This window comes from Equus asinus, chromosome 3, assembly GCF_041296235.1.
Source record: "Equus asinus isolate D_3611 breed Donkey chromosome 3, EquAss-T2T_v2, whole genome shotgun sequence".
Classification (NCBI taxonomy): Eukaryota; Metazoa; Chordata; class Mammalia; order Perissodactyla; family Equidae; genus Equus; species Equus asinus.
This window is the reverse complement of record NC_091792.1, coordinates 161,269,087-161,289,977: the sequence shown is the minus strand read 5'-3', so window position 1 is coordinate 161,289,977 and position 20,891 is coordinate 161,269,087. Positions and strand designations below refer to the sequence as shown.

Genomic DNA, 20,891 nt, shown 5'->3' with positions numbered 1-20,891 from the left:
GGATGACATGAGGCTCCTCCACCTGGGGGTCCTGCCTTGGTGGAGGGGCCTCCCATTGCATCCCCACAGTCCCAGGAGCTCCCAGTTTCCCTTTGGCAGATTCCTCTTCTTAATTTGCCTAACCTCTCGCTGTGGCCAAAGTGGGGCTCAGATGCAGCTGGAGACCATCCCAGCCTGATTGTCAGGGCACTGGTGATTCTGGGGGAGCCGGCCCCACTCGCCTGCTGGGGCCGCCTGCCCTGCTGCCCAGTGCCTGGACGCAGACATGCTCGTGCTGTCCACTTCTACCCCCGTTGCTCCTTCAGATGCCTCCTGCTCAGGCCACAGAAGGCCTCCGCGGCCCCTCACTACTGCTCCCTCACGCCTGCTCTCCACTTTGGCTGCACCTTGTAGGCTCTTTTGCTCCTTTCTTCCTGCCTGGCCTGCCAGGGGCTCCTCCACCAGCTCCCACCCCTGCCCCCATCTCACCTCTCCTCTGTTCCCCTGTGCCCTGGGTCCGCGTCCCACAGACACAGCCTCTGGGCCTTTGCCACGCTCTCCTCTCCCATGACCTGTGCAGTGCCAACTTGCCTCATGCTGGCAGCGCCTCCGCCTGCACATGGGCCTCTTCCACCTGAAGTGCCGCTCTGAGTTGTCAGCTGTGACGGGCTCCTTCGATGCAGGCCACCCTGGGCCCCGAGGTGAGTGGCGGGGTGCTGTGAGCAGGGCCTCACCTGCCTGCTCCTCTTCTTTTTCCTTTTTTTTGAAGTGTAACTGCATGCACCACTCGTAATGAGGTTCTGCATATGTGCACACGCGTGTGGCCACACAGACCATCCCAGCCCCCTGGCTGCCCTTGGGTCCTTTCCTGTCAACATTCCCCATCGATCCTTCATTGTCAGAGTGGCTCAGCCCGTTCTGGAACCTTGAGAGCGGGAATTGCCCTGAGCGACCCACCCTCAGAGGCACAGTCACTCATGCCACCGGCTGCCACACGGTGTCTGACTGGGTGAACAGAGCACAGATTCCTCCTGTCTGCACACTGGTGGACACGCTTAGACGTGACGTTTGCTGAACACGTACACTCATTTTATGGGGAGGTGCCAAGGAGTGGGGTTGCTGGGTCCCGTGCTTAGCAGACACTACACACGGTCAGTTGCACCCACTCACGTGCGCCGCACCAGCCCCACATCCGGCCGCGCTTGGCCCGGGGCCTTGGTTTCAGACGTCCTGTACCTGTGGGTGTTAGCTCACCGTGGCCGTTTTTAAATCGCGGTAAAATCTGCATACATTGAAATACACAGGTCTTAGTAAACAGTTGGATGAGTCTTGGTAAATGTGTGCACACACGTAAGCACCTGGGTACACAGCATTCCCAGATGCCACAGTTACATGGTATTTCTTCCTCCAGACTCCACAGCCCACACGCATCACCCTCGGGGGTTTCACCCTCGGGGGCTTATCACGTTAGTTCTGCCTCCGTGTACGTTGGATCACAGCCTGTCTGCTCTTTGTGTCCAACTTGTCTCCCTCAGCAAATCCCGAGGTCCCTCCAGGCTGCCATGTGCCCCCGTGGCCCCTGTGCGTGGCGGAGGAGCAGCCCTTCCACAACCAACGGTGTGGACCCGTTCCCTCTTGGTGGGCATTGGACTGTTTCCAGTTTTCAGCTAAGAAGGAAGCTGCCGTGAACACCGGTGTCAAGTCTTTGCGGACATCATTTCTGTTTCTCGGGCAGAATCTGGAAGCAGAATGACTGGGTCGCAGTGCTGACCGTGCACAGACTTCCCCCGAAGCAGGGCTGCCCCGTGCCATCCGTGGGCAGCATGCAAGTCTCCGGCAGCTCCGCAGCTCTGTCAGCGCTTGACGCTTTCTCTCCTGAGGCGGCGGCTCAGTGGGCGTGGGTTTATGCTTCCCCCACGACTCGTGACTCTGAGCCCCTTCCATGTGCTGGTTGGTTAGTCACACATCTGTTCAAGTCATCTGCCCATTTTTTATTGGATTATCTCATTTTTCTTGATTTGTAGGAATTACTTAAATATTCTGGATACAGATCCTTTGTTGGATATATGTTTTCACACTTGATCAACAGTGTCACTTAATCAGCGGAGGTTTTAATTTGAGTGAAGTTCAATTTCTGATTTTTTCTTTCATGGTTAGTGCCTATTTTTTTTGAGGAAGACTCGCTTTGAGCTAACATCTGTGCCAATCTTCCTCCACTTTATACGTGGGATGCCACCACAGCACGGCTGATGAGTGGAGTGGGTCTGCACCTGGGATCCAGACCCGCAAACCCAGGCCACCAGAGAGGGGGTCACAGAACTTTAACCACTGGGCCACAGGGCTGGCCCTTGGTTAATGCCTTTTGGTGTCCTAAGAAATACTTGCCTATCCCAAGGTCACAATGATACTCTCTTGTATCTTCTAGAAAATTTAGTTTTAGCTTTTATGTTTAGGTCTTGTCAACCTTAAAAATAAAATAGCCAGTTATTTTACCAGCAAAACAAGTATATTTGGGAATAGCCAACAAATTGCAATTTGGGATATGCATGCTGTGGCAGACCATAGGCAAACCCAACAAACAAGGGAGAGGAACCTTATTTTATAGAGAAAAGGGGAAATTGGGAGGGGCTGTTTTGAAGGAAAGTCCACTGGAGAAAAGCAAGGGCTCAGGGTGGCGATGGCTTCTCAATGGCTGAGTTGCTGGGGTCGTCGGTTTCTGTTTGGGATGCAATGTCCTTTCTCCTGTAATTGAGGATTCCTCCTGTTGACAGCTTCTGTTAGGGTCTGTAGTTGACCTCCAGTGGTACTGTGTCAGAGCTCTCCCTTCTGGCCTCCTGACTCCATTTTAAATGAGGTTTCCCTGTATTGACCATCAGTCTGTAATGATTGCAAATTAACTTTTGTGTGTGGTGTGAGGAAGAGGTTGGGATCACTTTCCTCCATATGTTTATCCTGTTGTTCCAACAGCATTTGTTGAAAAGACGTTTTCTCTCCCCGTTGAGTAATGTTGGCTCCTTTGTTTAAAAAAAAAAATCCTGACTACCCATCTGGATCTGGCTGGCTGCCGATTTCTATGTAACTGCTCTGGGGCCATCCCCACACTACCCCCAGGACCTTTGAAGGAAATCTTGAAACCAGGCAGTAGAATCCCTTTTGTGTTACTTATTCTCTGCTTCTTCGAAATCGTTCCTGTGAATTTCCACATAAATTTTAGTATTAGCTTGTCAAAGTCTACCAAAAAAAGAGAAAATTCTGCTGGGATTTTAATTGGAATTGCATTGAATCTACAGATCAGCTTGGGGGAGGTCTCAGTCTGCTCAGGCTGCCATGACAAGACCACAGACCGGGGGCTTAAACAACAGAAAATTACTCTCTCGGTCCTGGAGGCCAGAAGTCCAAGATCGAGGTCCTGGCAGGGTCACTTCCCCACCTGCAGACGGTGCCTTGCACTGTGTCCTCACGTGGAGCTGGAGCTGGAGCTGCAGAGAGGTCTTCCTCTCCCTGGAATGACCAACACCAGTCCTATGGGATCAGGCCCCACCCTTGTGACCTCATTTAACCTTAATTACCTCCAAATACAGCCACATGAGGGGTTGGGGTTCAACATAAAGTTTGGAGGAGAGAAACAATTCAGTCCATAACAGAGGCTTCAATCTGGAGGATATCGAGTCCTCCCGTCTGCGAGCACAGGCGATCTCTCTGTATTTAGATCCCCTTTCTTTTCCCTCATGTATGTTGTATAGTTTTCAGTGAACATACTTTGCATTTTAATTTAACCCTAAGTATTTCATGATCCTTAATGCTATTGTAATGTAACTTTTAAATTTAACTTTCCAATTGTTCCCATATGGTAACATATAATTGATTTTGTGTCCTGTGATCTTACTAAACTCACTTATTAGTTCTAGTAGCTTTTTGGTAAATTTTAAAGCATCTTCTATGTACATCTATGTGCAAAGATGCTTCCCTGTACACCTTTATTGTATCATGTGCAAATAAAGACTTGCTTTTTCTGCTTCCTCCTTCCTAATCTCCAGGCCTTTCCTTTCTTTTTCTTCCCTTCCTGTGCTGGCTGGAGCCCCCAGCCCAGTGTCAAATAGGAGGGTGAGAATGGGCATCCTTGTCTTGTTTGCAATCTTGGGTGGGAAGCATTGCCTTTCACTATTGAGGATGATGTTGGATGTCGGTTCTCCTGCTCCTTGTCAGGGTGAGGCAGTTCACTTCTCCTTTCCTGACTCATTATCATGAATGGATGTTGAATTTTGTCAAATGTCCTTTTCTTCATCTAATGAAGTTACCGTATGACTTTTCTCCTTCTGTGGACATGGAGAGTTGTATCAGTTGAATTTGAATTGTCGAACACACATCGCGTGCCTGGGATAGAGCGCACTGGTCTTGTGTGTTCTATTTTTATGTATTGCTGGATTCGATTTGCTGGTACTTTGCTAAATTGTACCAGTGGGTTACGTTGTCCCTAATGCACTCTCTTATTTTTCATGTCGGTGGGATGTGTACTGATGCCCCCTCTCATCCCTGATATCGCTCACTTGTTTCTTCTTTTTTCTTGATCAGCCTCACCAAAGGCTTATCAGGTTTATGGATCATTTCAAAACCCCACCTTTTGGTTGATTGATCGATCCCCCCATTGTTTGCCTTCGTTCTATTTAATTGATTTCTGCTCTTTATTATTTTCTTCCTTCTGCTTATTTTGGGTTTAATTGTTCTTTTTCTGGCTTCTTAAGGGGCAGATTAGATCACTGATTTTGGGCCTTTCATTTCTAGCATAAACATCCCATAAATTTTTATATTGTTTTCATTTGAATGCAGTTCAGAATATTTTATAATTTCCCTTGTGATTTCTTTTTCAACCCATGGACTATTTAGAAATCTGTTGGCTAATTTCCAAATATTTGGAGATTTTCCAAGTATTTCTCTTATTAAGTTCTAATTTAATTCTGTTGTTAGAAAATACACTCTGTCTGGTTTCAATCCTTTTAAATTTAGAGAGTCTTGTTTTGTGTCCATCTTGGTGAATGTTCCACGCGTGCTTAACGAGAGCGTGCATCTGCTGTTGGGTGAAGCGTTCCACTGTCAGTTGAGGCAGGGTGGTGGGTGGTGTTAAAGTCTTTCATATCCTTACTGGCTCTCTTTCCACTTATTCCATCGATCACTGACAGAAGAGTCTTAAAATTTACAGCTCGAATCGTGAACTAGTCTATTTCCCCTTTAGGTCTGTCAGTTTTCACTTCACATATTTTCAGTCTCTGTTATCAGGCATGAGCACCTTTAGGATTAGCGTCTTTAAAGGACCCACCCCTTTTCCATTTGGAAATGCCCATCTCTGGTAACATTTCCTTTTATAAAATCCGCTTTGTCTGAAGTGAACACAGCATTCCAGCTCTTGCCCTTAGCGTGTGCATATGGTATCTTTCTTGATCTTTTTACTTGTAACTCAAATCTTAAGTTTGAAGTGTGTTTCTTGTAGACGGCGTAGCTGGGTCTCTTAATCCAGTCGGACAATCGCTGCCTTTTCCTCGGCTGTGATGGTCGTGGTTACATCGGGCACCTTGCCCTTGAGTTCCAGCTGTCCCACTTGCTCTTCATCCCTTCTCCATCTTCACCTGCCTTCTTTTGGGCTGAGTATTTTTAAATGATTCCATTTCATCTTTGTGGACTTTTCAGCTATACCTCCTTATTTGTGGTTCAGTGTACATCTTTATCACAAGTACCTTCAAACATCATCCTACCACTCCATGAAAAAAGGAGAATCTTAGAGCACACACCACCATTTCTCCCCCATTCTCTGCGCTACTGTCATCGTATACTTTTCTCCCACAGAAGTCCTACACCCTACGATACCTTGTGACTATATTTTCTTTATGCAGTCAATGATTTAGAAAAGAAATTTAAAATAAAATCGATGTTACATGCCTACCATTTTGACACCCTTCCTTCCTTTCATAAATTGAGTTTGCACCTACCGACACTCTCCTCTCATCTGAACACCCTTAGCGTCTCCACTGCAGACCTGCTGGCTGTGGACTCACTCAGCTTTTATTTGTCTGATAATGGTTTTGTTTCACCCTATTTTAGTTTGGAACGATCTTTCACTGCACACAGTTCTAGGTTGACAGTGTTGTTTCTTTTACTACTTTGAAGATTTTGTTCCATTGTCTTCAAGCTTGCATTGTTTCAGCCCAGAAATCTCTTGTTCTCTAACGTTTGTATCTGTTTGTAATTCACCTCTTCTCTCCAACTGCTTTTAAGATTTTTCTTTGTTACCAGTTTTCCTCAATTTGATTATGTGCCTTGGGTGGTTTTCTTTGCGTTTATCCTGCTCAGGGTTTATCATCTCTGAAAGTTCCAGTTGATTCTTTTAAAATATCTTCTGGTTCTCACCACAATTCATCTCAGCTGATTTTCTTTAGTCAATCAACATTCAACAAATAGTGAGCACCTACTGTGTGCCTGACCTTATGAAACAAACCAAACATCTGTGTCCTTATGGAGCGTATGTACTGGGAGTGAAGAGAAAAAACCAAACTGATGATAAAATTACAAGCCTTGTGTGACAGAAGGTCATAAGGGCCATGGGACAAAGTAGAGGAGGCTAAGAAAACAGAGAGAGGGAGAACTTGTGAGAGCAGAGGAGGCAAGAGGCTGCAGGAGAAAGTGCTCAGGGTGAGATATGAGCAGCCTTCCAGCAGAGGGTCGGCTCCACAGAAGCCCGAGGAGGCTGGAGTGAAGCGAGGGAGAGCTGGAGGGGGTGGCAGGGGGCAAGCACACATCAGGAAGGCCCCCGGGCAGTGGGAAGGGTCTGTTTTACTCTGGGGTCGGAGCCTTTGGAGGGTCTATGGGGCCCATGATCTGACCTTAGACTTGAAAGGGTCAGTCTAGCCACCACAAGGTGAATGGACTCTGGGGGCACAAGGGCAGAAGTGGGGAGACAGGAGTCAGCAGTGGCCTGCTGAGGGGACGGTGGCTGGGCCCTGGCGGTGGCAGCCGGGTGGTGAGAAGTGCTCAGGTTCTGAACATGCTCGGAATTGGGGCTGTCCAGACTTCTGAGCAGATTGGACATGGGGTGAGGGGTCCAGGGGTTCTCCAGTTGTTGGCCCGAGTGAGTGGAAGGACGGACGTCCGCCCCTCAGCTGAGACGAGGGCGGCTCAGGATGGGAGACTGGATTGAGCCACGCAGATGTCACGGGCAACCTGGGGACATGGGTGCAGTGGAGAATGAGGTGAGTGGACAGCTCTTTCCAGGAATCCTGCCACAAAAGGGGAGCCGCGAACGCAGCAGGCCGGGGAGAGCAGCGGGCAGAGAGACCAGCTTTGTCAGCACAGGACAAACAGCGTGCTTTTGTGCCAACGAGACCAATCGCATAGATCAGAAAACAAAATTGCCCTCAGGAGATGCAGGGAGCCCCGACGGCTGCGTGGAGCAAACCGCAGGCCCAGGGCCCAGCGCTCAGGGAGGGCTGTCGGGGCCGGGCGCTCAGCGCTCTTCCTCGCTTCCATAACTGCCTTATTGGGATGGAATTCATGTACCATCCGAGCCACCCTTTTAAAACGTACGACTCAATGTTCCAGCACAGCAGCGAGCTTGTGCGGCCACTTCTGCGACTTCTGGGTCATGTTCGTCACCCTAGAAAGACCGTCTGTGCCATCAGCAGTCACTCCCCGTCACCCACCTGCCCCCACAACCACTGTCTGCTTTCTGTCTCGGTGGCTTTGCCTCTTCTGGACGTTTCAGGTAATGAGAATCGCACCGTGGCTGGCTTCTTCGTCCGGCTTCTCACTGAGCATCGTGTCTTAAGGTGTGTCTGTGTCACACACGTCAGCGCTTCACGCCTTTTTAAGGCTGGAGGATGGTTTGTTCATCCGTCACCTGTGGATGGACATTCAGGCTGTTTCCGCCTTCTGCCATTAAGAACAGCGCTGCTGTGTCCATGAATGTCCTGGGGCCTGTGTCTTTAGTGCTTTCATCCCATTCTGCCACCTCCCCAGGTCCTAGAAAACACCCAATCTGCTTCCTGAGCACCTGTTTGTGGTGGTGCTGTGCTGGGCACTGAAGACCCCCAGGCACCAGGGGCCTCCCTGCGGGAAGGGCAGAGACAAAGCTGATGGCGGAGGGGTCCTGTTGAGGCTGGTGACAGCACCACCTGTAGTATGAGGGCACAGTGCTGGGCTGGGGTCAAAGCGTGTGCAAAGGCCCGGAGGCTAGAGCACACAGCAAAATGGGAGAGCAGAGTGCAGACTCCAAGCTGGGGGTGAGGCCACCAGCCCTGCCCTTTGAGAAGGCCCCTTGGGCCATGAGGGGGCAGGTGCAGTGGACATGGGCGGTGAGGGGACAGCACCTCCAGGCAGAGGAGGAGGTAAGCATCTCACCGTGGCCTGGCTGTGAGTGGGTGCTGGGAGCAACTCCCAGAGTCCTCCTCTGGGCAGCTGGCTGGGAGCCCTAGAGGGCAGGTGGTGGCCGAATAGGGTTGGGATGCCTGGGGAAAACCTGGGGGCACATGTCAAGGGTGGCTGGACCATGGGTCTGGGCCTGGGGGTGTCATCTGGCTGCCCTAGCGTTCCTGGGCTGCAGGAGGAGCAAACAACAAACAGGATGTCCAGTTCCCCAGCCTCCCAGGACGTGAGCCCACTGTTTCCACCAGCCCACGGCCCCGCGGAGGCCACCCCAAGGCCTCCACCCAGATGCAGGCGGCGAGGGGCGTCCTGGGGAAAGACGAAGCCAGGGAGGGGCCCGGCCAGTGGGTCCGGGGAGGCGGTCCACCCACACAGAGATGCTCCCCAGGCTGACACTTGACCCTAGGAAGTGTGGCCAGCGGGCGACGCCTCTGATGACAGCGTGGGCGCAAACCCTCGAGGAAGGGGCGGGGCAGGGGCAGGGGAGTCTGGTGACGGGGTAGGAAGAAGGGGCTGGAGGCGCCTGCGGGGACCTGCTCACTCCGCCCCTCCCTGCCCAGCGCCCCGCACGCGCAGCCCGCCGACCCTCCCAGCCGGACCCTCTTCTCCGGACCCCTAAAGCCGCCCTCTTTCACTCCCTGAAGCCTCATCCTAGGCCCACACCTCCGCCTCAGGGCCCTTGGGGACCCCAACCCCACGCCTGACCAGGAGGAGCCCAGCGCGACCCCCATCCCGGCCCCAGGGGTCCTGACCCCATCGCGGCCCGGGAGCCCTCCGCCTCTCCTGGCAGCGTAGGGGGCGAGCGGGGGACGCGGGCTCCGGCGCTCCCGGGAGAAACGCGCACCCGCTCCACCCCGGCCGTCCCAGGGGCACCGCCCGGGGACCGCAGGCCTCCTGGCGGCCGCGGGGAGAACCCCGAGCTCGCACCCGGGGGACAAGCCCAGCCCCGGCGCCCGCGCCCGCGGCCCCTTTAAGGACTTGCCGCGCCCTCCCGCCTCCTTTTTCTCGCGCGTCGCCTTCCCTGGGCGCTCCGCCTCCGCCGGGAGCGCGCTTGCGTCACCGCGCAGACCTCGGCCCCGACCCCACGCCTCCACGGTGAAAACGAGCCATAGACTGCCGAACTCGGGGACACGTGACCGGAAGTGGGCGGATCCCCCGCAGGAAGGGGCGAGGCTAAGGTGAGAGCGGCCGCGTCTCGCGGTAGGTGCGGTGGTCAACGCGCTGACCTTCGTTCCTGCACCGCCCAGACCAGGGCGAACCAATGACTGTAGAGATATGGGGCACGTGACGAGGGCGGGCCCGCCGCCGGAAGGGGCGGGGCGAGGCGACCGGCCTGGTCCCGCGGTAGGTGCTGAGGTTTCTGCGCTGCCGGGTGGGGTCGCGTCTAGTTCCTCCCGGGGCCGGGGGTTGCGGCCGGGTTTGGCGGGGCGGGGTCGGAGGGCGGGCCCCTTCCCGGGCCGCCCCTGCCCCCCCTTCTGCCTCCCCGGGCCGAAGCCCCCGCCACCTCTTTCCCCTCTCCCTCCTCCCCTGCCTCCTCCTTCCCTCTCCTCCTCCTCTCCCCCTTCCCCCTCCTCCCCTGCCTCCTCATTCCCTCTCCTCCTCCCCTCCCTCTTCCCCCTACCCCTCCTCCCCTCTGTCCTCCCCATACCCCCTCCTCCTCTCCCTCCTCCCCTGCCTCCTCCTTCCCTCCTCCCCTCCCCCCTCCTTCTCTACCTTCCCTCCTCCTTCCCCTCCTCTTCTCCTCCTTCCTCCCTCCTCCCTCTTCCCCCTACCCGCCTCCTCCCAGAACCAACACTCCCTCCTTCTCTTCCTCCTCCTCCCCCTCCTCCCCTTTCCTCTCTCCCTCTTCCTCCCTCTCTTCCTCCCAGGGCCAATGCCCCCTCCTCCTCCTCCCGCTCCTCCCTGGGCTATATCTTCCCTCTTCTCAGGATGTCTCTCCTCCCCGGGAAGCCCCCAGCTTAGGGAGCAGACCAAGTCCACCTGGAGGAGGTCTACAGGCATTGGGGTTGCTCGGCGGTGCAGGCGCTCGGCCCCAGCCCCCAGGGTCTGTTGAGTGTGTATTGATCTGGTGTCAGCGATTAAACGTTACTATTTGCCAGTGCTCCTGAGAGGCCCTGTGCAGCTGCCCATCTGGGTCCCTCCTTCCGTCAAATAAAGCCTTCCAGCCAGCCAGGCATCCAGGCTGCCCCTAGGCTCAGTCCTGCTGAGCAACAGATTTGTCCGGCCTACCCCGACCCCAGCCCTTTCCTTCTTGCGTTTCTCCAGTGCACTCAGCGCTGGCGCCTTGGGTCCACTTGCCTCTGCTAGCTCTGCACCTGGCCTCCAGGTGGCTCCCCAGGTGCAAATCGGGTCTCTTGTTACAAAAGTTGGCAGCAACTCACTCTGTGGTCTCCAGAGGCTGCCTTGTGGGTCGTGAATGAAGAGTGTTGGCAAATGAGAAAGTGCTACAGTCACGTTTGGGAAAAGTTAATTTAAGTATAATTTAGACAATTATATTTCTTCATTTAACACACATGTGTAGCCAAGCGCAGCCATCCTGCAGCACCTGGGGCCCTGTGTGATTGTAGGTCTCCAGGGTTCCTGGTCTGTGGCTGTGTTCTCCCTAGTCACCACCAGGAGCGCCTTGCTGGGCTCACCTGGAATATCACCTTGAAAGTTACATTTGAACATCCAGGAGGTCACCTCAGAGGCCAGGGCATGAGGACCCCAGCTTTGCAGCCCCCCCAGTGCCTGGCATACAGCAGAGCTCGGTAAATGTTTGTTAATAAAAGCAAGAACTGTGAAGGATTAGATAGCCATTTAGTGTCTCTGTTACATATTTCCAGATATGGATCAAAAACTTTCAGAGTTGGTAGAAGAGCTCACAACTTCCGGAGAACCCCAACTGAATCCTGAGAAAATGAAGGAACTGAAAAAAATTTGCAAGTATGTCTTAAGGTTCGGCATTTCATGGTGACTGCCTGGCCCAGCAAATCCGTGACACCCTGGGAAATTGATGGGCTTCCCCTGGGGTCAGGCCTTCCGTTACCTGCCTATATCTCAGCCCTCCCCTGCCTGCCCCCACAATCGCCTCTCACTGCTGGGAAAGAACCAGCAAAGGAACAGCATGCCCTGGACGTTTTTTTCCCCAGGACCCTGCAGTGCCCATGCTGGCAGATGGTCATGGTCGGGGGCAGTGGCCCCAGGGTGGGGGTGTGCATGTGGGGAGAATGCATGAGGACTGTGAGCAGTGTCTGTGTTCACTTTCCTGTGTGCGTGTGTGTGATAGAGCTCGTCATTAATGAGTGCACACATGTGACTCATAGGTTAGTTGTGCGTCTTTTTCTTTACTGTTGCAATGTGTGATGGCAGGAAGGTTAGAGGTCACAGATGGCAGGTTGCTCCTCAACGGGATCTGTCTGCCTTTAGAGCATCCACGGCTCTCGTCTCTCCCTCTGTGGATGGTGTCAGCTGGGATCTACTGAGAACTTTTCAGACACAGAACAAAAGCCAACTTTTACTGATGATCCTTGTCCTGTATTTGCAAGACAGGAGAATTTAAGTGATTAAGTGATGAAGTATTTACATTTTGATAAAAAAATTTCACCTCAGAGTAGGTTTCACTGTATGCCCCAGAAAACTCAATAAAAGCAGTGGCTTACAGGGCAGGTGGTGGGGGGGCAGGAAGAGAAGCAGCATGAGGGCATGGGCCAGCTCCTTCCCAGGGCAGCTCCCAGGAGGCCACAGACCCTTCCCTCTCCTGTCACCTGGCCGCACCTGCAGGGGAGGCTGGGCCATGTGGTCTCCACTTGGGCTGACGTCTCCTATGAGCCTTTGTGCAGGCACAGCTGACTTTGTCGACTTGAAAAGCCAAATTTATTTGAGAAGAGCGAAAAGAATCGCGGCTCATGACGTGCACACTCTGGCGAGCCATAGACAAATCCAGAGAACAAAGGAGCTGCTTTTATAGAGAAATGGGGGAGGGAGGTGGTTGTTCTAAAGGAAGGTCCATTGGGGGAAAGTAACAGTTCAGGGCGGCAGCGGCTTCTCATTGACTGAGCTGAGGTGTTTCTCGTTGGGTAGGCTGCAGCATTTCTCATTGGCTGAGCTGTGGCGTTTCCCATTGGCTGAGCTGTGGCGTTTCCCATTGGCTGCGCTGTGGCGTTTCCCATTGGCTGAGCTGAGGTGTTTCTCGTTGGTTAGGCTGCAGCATTTCTCATTGGCTGAGCTTCGGCATCTCTCATTGGCTGAGCTGTGGCTTTTCCCATTGGCTGAGCTATGGGGGGGCAGTCTTTCTTCAGCAGAGAAGCCTCCTCCTTCTGTTTGGTATAACTGACCACGTGTGATGGGCGGGAGCCCCCCTGCAGGCCTTCCCCATGCACCCTGTTGGGGGTTTCTTTCTTCATCTCCACAGCTTTCTCTGTGACTCTCTGTGATGGTTGGCTGGTGAGAACTTTAGGCTGCAGGCGGTTGTGTCCAGTGGAACCTTGTGGGCACTGACACTGAACCTCATCTGAATCTGCACATGTCACGAAGTATTTTCCTTTTGATTTGTTTCAACCATTTAAAAATGTAAAATAAAAATGTAAAAGGCGTTCTTGCCTCGTGGGCCACGCAGAAACAGGCAGGGCTGATTTGGCACGCGGGCGGTAGCTTGTCCACCCTGCTCTGAAGAAGGGAGAGGACTCAGGGCGCACGTCCCTGCCGCCTGTGCTTTTAGCTAGTTTGTCCTCAAGCGCCGGGCGCTTGGTGAGGACGGCTCGGTCCCTAGGTCTTCAGATGAACAGCTTGGCCACGCCTACCATCTGCTGAAGGCCCAGCTGAGCCAGGAACACGCCGAGATCCGTCTCTCCGCCTTCCAGATTGTGGACGAGCTTTTCGCCAGGTCCCACCAGTTCCGGGTGCTGGTCATCTCCGACTTCCAGGAGTTCCTGGAGCTCACCCTGGGCACCGACCACGAGCATCCCCTGCCGCCCCCCAGGGAGGTGGCCCAGAGGCTGAGGCAGGCCACCACCCGGGCCGTCCAGGCGTGGAACGAGAAGTACGGCTCGGCCTACAAGAAGCTTGCCTTGGGCTACCACTTCCTGAGACACAACAAGCAGGTGGGCAGCCTCGCGCTGTGCTGTCATGGGGAAGAGACTCACCCGGCCCCTAGCTGCTGGGCGGGTTGTGGGGAGCAGGCCTGAGAGCAACCAGCAGGTGGGGGTCAGGACTCCTAAGAGGGTGGGGCAGCTTTGGGAGGAAGAGCGTAAGCCCATCCCCTCGTGTGCGTGGAGCTGAGCCTGTGGACCTGGTTTCCGAAGGGTCAGGGGCGAAAAGAGGAAAAGTGAGAGGCAGCTTCTCAGACGCAGCCTCTCCTGTGACAGCGAGCACTCTCTGGGACCCGTCTTGCTGTGCACTGCGAGTTCCCGCCTGGGTCCCTGTGGCTCTGGCTGGTGCTGGGTGGATGAAACCCACCAGGACTGGCTGCTGCCCCCTCTCTCACTGGTCCAGGCCTTGCCCAGTGTGGCTGCCCAGTCTCAGCTCGCTCGTGGCCTGTGGGTGCTGCCTCTCTGGCCACATGTCTGAGGTCCATTCTCCGGTGGTGTTTTCAGGCCCTGGGTCTGGCCAGCAGCCTGCCTTCCATGCTGATCGGGCGAGCAGGCTGCTTTCCCACCTGCGTGTGCTCACAGCTGGAGTCTTTTTATGTCATTTGTTAGGAAATGCTGCTGGCTGTCTTCTTTCCAGGGACGAAACATCATAGTTAAGTGTATTTCCTTGCGTTTTAAAATGCTGCGATCTTAAGAGCCCCACAGAGGCCCTGGCCGTGTGCTGCTGCGGCCTCAGGCCCACTTTTCACTTTGGTTTTCTTTAGGTCAGGTCCAATCTTTGTCTCGATTTCTCAGGTGGATTTTCAAGATGTGAATGCTCGGACTCTGGCAGAGAGAAAGCGAGAAGAGGAGAAGCAGAAGCGTTTGGATAAAATCTACAGGGAAAGGTCTGAGCGGGCCGCGAAGCAGATGGAGGGTGAGTCCCCGCCCACCCCTCCCTCCCAGGCAGTGCTCCCAGGGCTGCGTCCAGCCCGTCCATCCTCCTGCCACATGTCTGCCCCGGGGCGGGGGGAGGACCGACAGGCAAACAAGCTGGGCAGAGACCTTCACGTTGGGGCCTGGGGGAGGCGCTTGGCCACAGACCCAGCCCTGCCGCAAGATGCTCTGACCCTGGGGCTGGGAGGGGCCCCTGCAGGCCGTCCACGCCTCTCCCTCGCCCCCTGGTGGTCATGCTGGGGACAACCACTTCCCCTAAGGCTGCTCAGGGAGCGGGAGATGAGCGTCCCCACCCGTTCATCTCAGGGCCTCTTCCAAAGACCCCACCATTTGCTTCCTGGCGGCCTTCTGGTGAGAGGAAGCCGGGGTGTGAGGGATGCAGGAGGCGGCCCCGGCTGAAGGCCCTTCTGGGAAACCCAGCCTCAGAAAAGGCCGCAAAGCTGCCGCTGTGCCCCCAGGAGGGAGCTGGTCTGGCCCCAGGGAGATCCCAGGTGGGCAGCCAGAGCGGGCCGGTGGGGGTGTGCTCAGACTAAGCGCCTGGGAAGTGGCCTGTGTCCTGATGGCTCTCGGCTGGCTACTCCCTTCCGGAAGTTCTGCCCGTGTCGGCTTGTCCTATTTGATATTCACAGACGTGCCAATGAGCCACTGCCACAGGGCGAGTCCAGACCTGGGCATTACCCAGGATGCCCTGGAGGGGGGCCTCGCCCCGCTGTGCACACCAGGGCTCCGGCCTGTGTGGAGGGGACGAAGAAGCCTGAGGGTGCGGGTGGCCGCCGCCTGCTGGCACATGACCCTCGCCCTACAGCGGGCCTGCTGGGCAGCCGGTGCCGTTCTGCTGATGGGACCTGACAGGCAGCGTCCTGGTCTTTGCAGAAATGTCCGAGGAGATCCGGCGCTGCCTCACGGAGGTGGAGAGCTGCTTCAGGCTGCTGTTGCCTTTTGACCTGGCCCCGAGCCCGGGGGCTGCCGTGCCCGCTGCTGCCTCCAATGTGTCTGCGGAGGGCAGACCCCACCAGGCTGCCGCCCCCAACCACGAGGACGAGGAGCAGCCCTGCTGCAGCAAGACCTTGCCCACCTGTGCGCGCCACCCAGGAGCCACCGGCAGGGAGGGGCCGCCCTCAGAGGACGAGGACGAGGATGAGGACAGCGACCAGGAAGGGTTTGTGCGGCGCCACGGGCTGGGCTCCCACAAGTACACGCTGGACGTGGAGCTCTCCTCAGGTACCTGGCTCCCCGGCTCCCACAGGCTGGTCGGGGCTCTCCCTCACTGCTCGGCCCAGGCTGCCCCTGTGCCGGCTTCCTTAGCCACGGGCCACAGGAACACTGCCGAGAGCTCAGACTTCTTGGGCTGTGAGCAGGGCAGGGACCCCCAAGGCTGGGGTGAGGGGTGCCTGGAGGCCGTGGGTCCTGTGGCGGCTGGGTGGGCTTGGTGCTCTGAGTGACAGGGAGCCCTGGGAGGCTGCGGGCGTGCTGCTCGCGCACAGGCCTGCGGGGTCAGAGGGCGGCTGCCAGGAGTCAGGCATCACCCGCTCTTGCCTGGGAGGAAACGTGAATGAGAAATGGCCTGTCCCGTGTTTGTGGTGACGGGTGGTGACACACAGAGCCCCATGTGGCCCCAGCGTTCTAGGCGCGGGGTGGAGGAGGGGTAAAGACTGTGGTTTCTCTGTGTGGCTGGGCTGCCTCGGCCTGGGGGGCCTCATGGCACCGGCTCCCTGTGTGGGTGTGGGGAGCAGTGGGGCCTTTAGGTACGGTGGGTGGGGGGTGTCTAGGCTCCTTCACTCTGAGAGGACTTGGCTGCCCCCCCCACCTTGAGCCCTGTGAGCCCCGAGGAACTGACTGCTGTCTGACCTGGAGTGGATGGCTGGGCGGGGGCTGGGGTGAGGCGAGGGAACGGCCAGGTGGCAGGGCTCCAAGGGAGGACCTGCGGCCGAGGGGCGGGTAGGGCCTCCGTCCTGAGAGCAGAGTGGGTAGGGTCTCGGGGCTGCTGCAGTCTCGATGGACAGGCTGGATCTGTTTGGCCCTGCGAATGCCATGGGGCTCTCAGGCTGCTGGAGGGAGGCCTTGGGGTCAGGCCATAGTGGTCTTGACCAGAATCATAAAGCAGCAAATCTCCTTCTCGGGTGTTAGGTTTGGGTCCAGGTGATGCCTGGCCAGCGTGGGGATGGGCAGAAGTGTGAGTGGTCCTGTCCGTGGTGCTGTGTGACCGCCCTGGGCCCTCAGTCGCCCTGGTGACCCTGCGCCCCTCGTTGCAGACAGCCTGCGGGTGCGGGAGGACGAGGACAACTGCGCCGTCATCCACTCGGCCCGGGACGCGCTCAAGCTAATTCGGAACAAGTTCCTGCCCGCCGTGTGCTCCTGGGTCCAGGTGAGGGCACTCCCTGTGTGGGAGTGCTGGGCAAGCAGGGTGCCACAGGCGTTCAGAGGGTGCCCCAGGGGTTAAGGGGAGGGCGCCCGCCTGCCTGTGTGACGTGCCCCCTCGTTGGCAGCTGTTCACCCGCGCAGGCGTCCACGGCGGACACTTGGAGGGCGCCATTGACCTGAAGGCGGAATTGGAAACTGCCCTGAGGAGATCCCAGGAGCTGGACATCGAGCCCGAGGGGGCACACAGGAGGGAGGTGAGTGCCACCTGCAGGCGGGGGGCAGTGAGGGGATCTCTCTCTGATCCTCTAAGCAAGCAGGAGTTGCTGGGGCTCCAGAACATTCCGGTTCCTTTTTCACTCAGAACTGACTTTCAGAAATGGAAGCCCTGGACTCGAGGACCAGAGGCCACAGTCCAGGCATTTCCCTATAAACGGAGGGACTAGGATGGGGTCCGGGGCAGGAGAGCGTGGTGAGCGAGCCAGGGGAGTGGGTAGAAGGTTCTAGTTGGAGAGTGAGATTCCATCCCCGGCATTGTAGCCAAGCACGCGGTGCAGGGGGCCTTTGGGACAGTCAGGACGTCCCCTCCGGGCTTACGCAGAGGCTGTGCCCCCAGCCCAGGGAGGTGGCACTGCCACCATCCCGGGCAGGCCCCACGGCAGAGTTCCGGCAACCATTCGGGGTGAACGTGGGGGCTGGTGCCCACTTTGGGGAGGATGGCCAAGGCGACCGTTTGCTGGGCATGTGGAGCCCACAGGCCTCGCAAGGACCTTGGGGTGTGCAAGAGAGGAGCTGGTCCTCTGAGAGCCGCATCCCAAGCAAGGCGCGTGGAGCAGGAGCAGGCTGAGGGTGGTGCGTGGCCTGAATGGGGACCCTTGGTGATGGGGTGAGGGTGAAACCCACCCGCTCCCAGGATACCAGGCACCCGATCAGTGACCCCCGAGCCTCAGAGACGGTGGCATCCGGGCCGGCTGCTGCAGAGGGGGCAGGGCAGGGCCCCGCCCGCTGGCCCGGACCTTAACGCCTGAAAGGGACCTGAGAGCTGGGTCCTCCTGGTGTCAGTGTCGTAGGGAGTGCCAGCAGGGAGGGAGCAGCCGAGCCATCAGGAGCAGAGGAGCCAGAGCTGTCCCACTCAGCATGGCAGCCCTTGTCTGCCACCCCAGGCCCCCTCCTCGCCCTGACCGAACCTGGGCCACAGCCCCCAGCCCATTCACCAGGTTCACACCCCCTGCGACCTGGAGTAGGGCGGGGCGTGGTTCTGGGGGCAGCGCCAGAAACTCCTTGTTTCTGAAGGAAGTTCTGGGTGGGAAGGACGCCATTCCTTGCTGAGGAAAAGATCAAGTTCAAAGCCGCTCAGACCTAGAACTGAGAGTGGCCAACACCCTAGGTCTTGACACCCAGTGTCCTTTCCCCCAGGGGGCTGCTGGCTGCCCCATCGCAGCGCCCCGCCACCGGCTGCTGTGGGGCCTGCGAGAACTGGGTGGGTTTCTGAGCAGCAGGGTTTCCCAGGAGTCTTGGGTGCCAACTCACCATCTGCCCTCAACTTTGTGGGGTGTGCGGCCCCCAGGGACCGGCAGAGGGCGCTCCTGCCCTTCTCACACAAAGCCAGAGAGTCCCAGGAAACTTGCAGCAAACCTGGTGGATGGCACAGGGGCAAGTAGCTGGGTGCAGGTGTAAGCAGCCGGGCGCGGGGGTGACCAGCCAGTGGGCGCCTGCAGACGTGGGTGGTCATCAGCTCCTCATGGAGCTTCACTGGGCATGTAACTTAACTAGAGGTAAATTGCTTTTGTGAATTTTAACCAAGAAGCTTTTTTTGCTGTAAAAAAGACCAGTTTCTGGTCAGGGGAGGAAGAGGTTGACCCGGTCAGCGTGTCCTAGAACTTCGGGAGGAGTGTGTTTTTAACCCTTAGCAGACTCGGGGCCATGGCGTCAGCAGAGGGCTGGGCCTGAGAGCAGGGAGGGTGTAGGGTTTGGGGTGCCTTCCCTGTGCACCCCCTTCTCAGTGGCCTGAGGACTGGCCTGTTTTGCACAAAGGCTACCTCTCCGTGGCTGTGTCTGGAGGAGTGGGGCTGACACACCCAGGCCGGCTCCCTCCTTTTCTGTGCAGTGGGCATCCTGGGGGGAGAGCCCAGAAGCCACAAGGGGTTGCTGGGCAGCATGATGTTGTCCCGCCAGGCCCAGGGCCAGCCCACACCGTCCCTTGGGGACCAGCAGCACTGCTAGGGCTGGCAAGACTCCGAGCCCCAAGCTGGCAGCAGAACCTTCTGGATGGCCTGCCACTGCCCCGCTCTCATCTCACAACTCCACAGTCTCCTCTAGGGCTCCTGCCAGACAAGGGCAGGTCTCCTGACGGGCTGAGTGGGGCTCCGACTCCAGGGCTGGGAGCTGGGGCTTGAGCGTCAGCATGTCCCGGAAGCTGCGTCTGGGCACCCCAGAGCCTGGGGGGCACGAGGCACTCCTTTGTGGCTGGCTCACCCTCAGCCCCGCTGGGTGTCAGTGGGCGGCTGGCCCCCGGGATGAGTCCTCTTGCAGGTGGACACCCTGAGCACTCATGGAGACTGCAGGGGCTCAGGCCTCCCATGCGGGAGGAGCCCTCCTCTGGGGGCCATGTACAGGGCCCAGTCAGCGCCTGGCAGGGGCCACAAGGCAGTATGCCAGGCCAGGGGCTGGGGGCTGCCTGCCTGTGCGCCCTTGTCAGCACCTCACCTGCCTCTGAGCTCACATGTGACTCAGACCCTCACTAGTGCAGCCCTCAGCGCTGCCCCCACACAGCTGTGGGACTAGGTGCTGTGCCCAGGGTCAGCGGTGTCTCCACCGTGGCCCCGGGGCCCTCGCACCTCCCTGTGGGTGGCATCGAGTGTCCGGGCCTGGGTGTCAAGTGGGGTGGCTCTGGGCTGCCTGAGGTGGGAGTGGGCTTGGGGGGCGGGACGTCCTCTAGAGGAGACACCACTGTCCATTCTGAAGGTGGGTGAGGCTCACCTGAGGACCCAGGTCTGAATGCTCCCGTCAGGGTGAAGGGGGCACTGTGGAGGTGGGCAGCCAGCCAGGGCCCTGTGCCACCGTGTGCAGGACCCCTTGCAGCCCCCCTCCAGCCAGCAGACTCGCACCAGGAGGCCGATGGCCTTGGGGTGGGGGGGGGGGCGTGCTGCTGGGCCCTGTCAGTGCAGCTGCAGGTGGAAGAGGCTCCAGGGGGAGGGAGCCGCGCGCAGCCCCTGTCAGCCTGGCGGAGGCTGCGGACGCTTCTCCACAGACCGATTGTAAAGGCACTGCTCCGAAATCCTCGGAGACTGTGCTCGTTCTGCTGGCGGCTGTGGCGCCTGGAGATGAAGCGATTGGGGCTCGCCCGGCGCAGTGGCGGCGCCCGCTCAGGTGCGCGCTGCTTCCCGGAATAGACGCGGCTGTATCTGCACATCTGCTCCCGCCCAGGGCAGGCGGCCGCCCGCGAGCTCCAGGGAATTAGGAATTAAGAGCAGGTTCTTCGAGCGTTTTCCAGTGAAACGTCCTGTGTTTAAGTCACTTTCCTCGGTGTTTCCCACCTACGCGGGCCTGGCCTCGTAGCTGGCAGACAGCGGGCTGAGCAGGGAATGGCGCGTGAGTGAAATGTGTTAGGACTTATGAGAAACTCGTAAGAGGCCGAAGCAAACATGATGCTCGGGGCTGAAGCTGCACGGCAGCAGCCTGGACGCTGGACAGCAGCCGGGAGCCTGTCCTCAGAGGCTGGGGGGACCCGCGTTGTGGACCTGCTGCCCCACAGCCGACCCGGGAACACGGCCTGCGCCTTTTTTCCCCCAGATTTCCCATTTTGTCTGTCTGTTGCCATTGGTTTCTGCATATTGTTTCCCTTTTGAAATCGATGTTCTGTCGTTTACAAACATTTAAGCAGTTTAACTGTGTTTAGCAGTTTGTTTTGTGGTGCGTGTCTGTGTCGGTGCCGTGTGGACACCGACCGCGGTGGATCTTAAGTAGATCACAGGGCCTCGTTGGTTGGATTAGTTTCGAGCCTTGATGTTGCAGGAGAGGTGTGACACTCTGCGCTGCTACATTCGTTAAAGTGATAAAAATTCTTTGAAAATTTCTAAATTGCCTGTCATTTGTGTAGCTCAGATCACCAATGACTTTGTATTTTGTAGTTAACAAAAT

The 20,891-nt window shown here is 57.0% G+C and overlaps 1 protein-coding gene across 3 annotated transcripts in view; it reads left to right on the top strand.

Moving 5' to 3' along the window:
- Positions 1 to 9,522: 9,522 nt before the first annotated feature.
- UVSSA (UV stimulated scaffold protein A) overlaps positions 9,523 to 20,891 on the top strand; it is a 31,974-nt gene continuing 20,605 nt past the window's right edge. The window contains exons 1-7 of one of the 3 annotated variants that reach the window (XM_070506377.1): positions 9,523 to 9,566; positions 11,214 to 11,313; positions 13,139 to 13,469; positions 14,253 to 14,373; positions 15,267 to 15,614; positions 16,646 to 16,758; positions 16,880 to 17,008. In XM_070506377.1, the coding sequence (XP_070362478.1) occupies positions 11,216 to 11,313; positions 13,139 to 13,469; positions 14,253 to 14,373; positions 15,267 to 15,614; positions 16,646 to 16,758; positions 16,880 to 17,008 (1,140 nt within the window). In that variant the 5' untranslated portion in view covers positions 9,523 to 9,566; positions 11,214 to 11,215. Of the gene's footprint in view, positions 9,733 to 10,302; positions 10,433 to 11,213; positions 11,314 to 13,138; positions 13,470 to 14,252; positions 14,374 to 15,266; positions 15,615 to 16,645; positions 16,759 to 16,879; positions 17,009 to 20,891 lie in introns of those variants that run through there. The other 2 variants (XM_014840254.3, XM_044768005.2) reach the window with 2 other exon arrangements.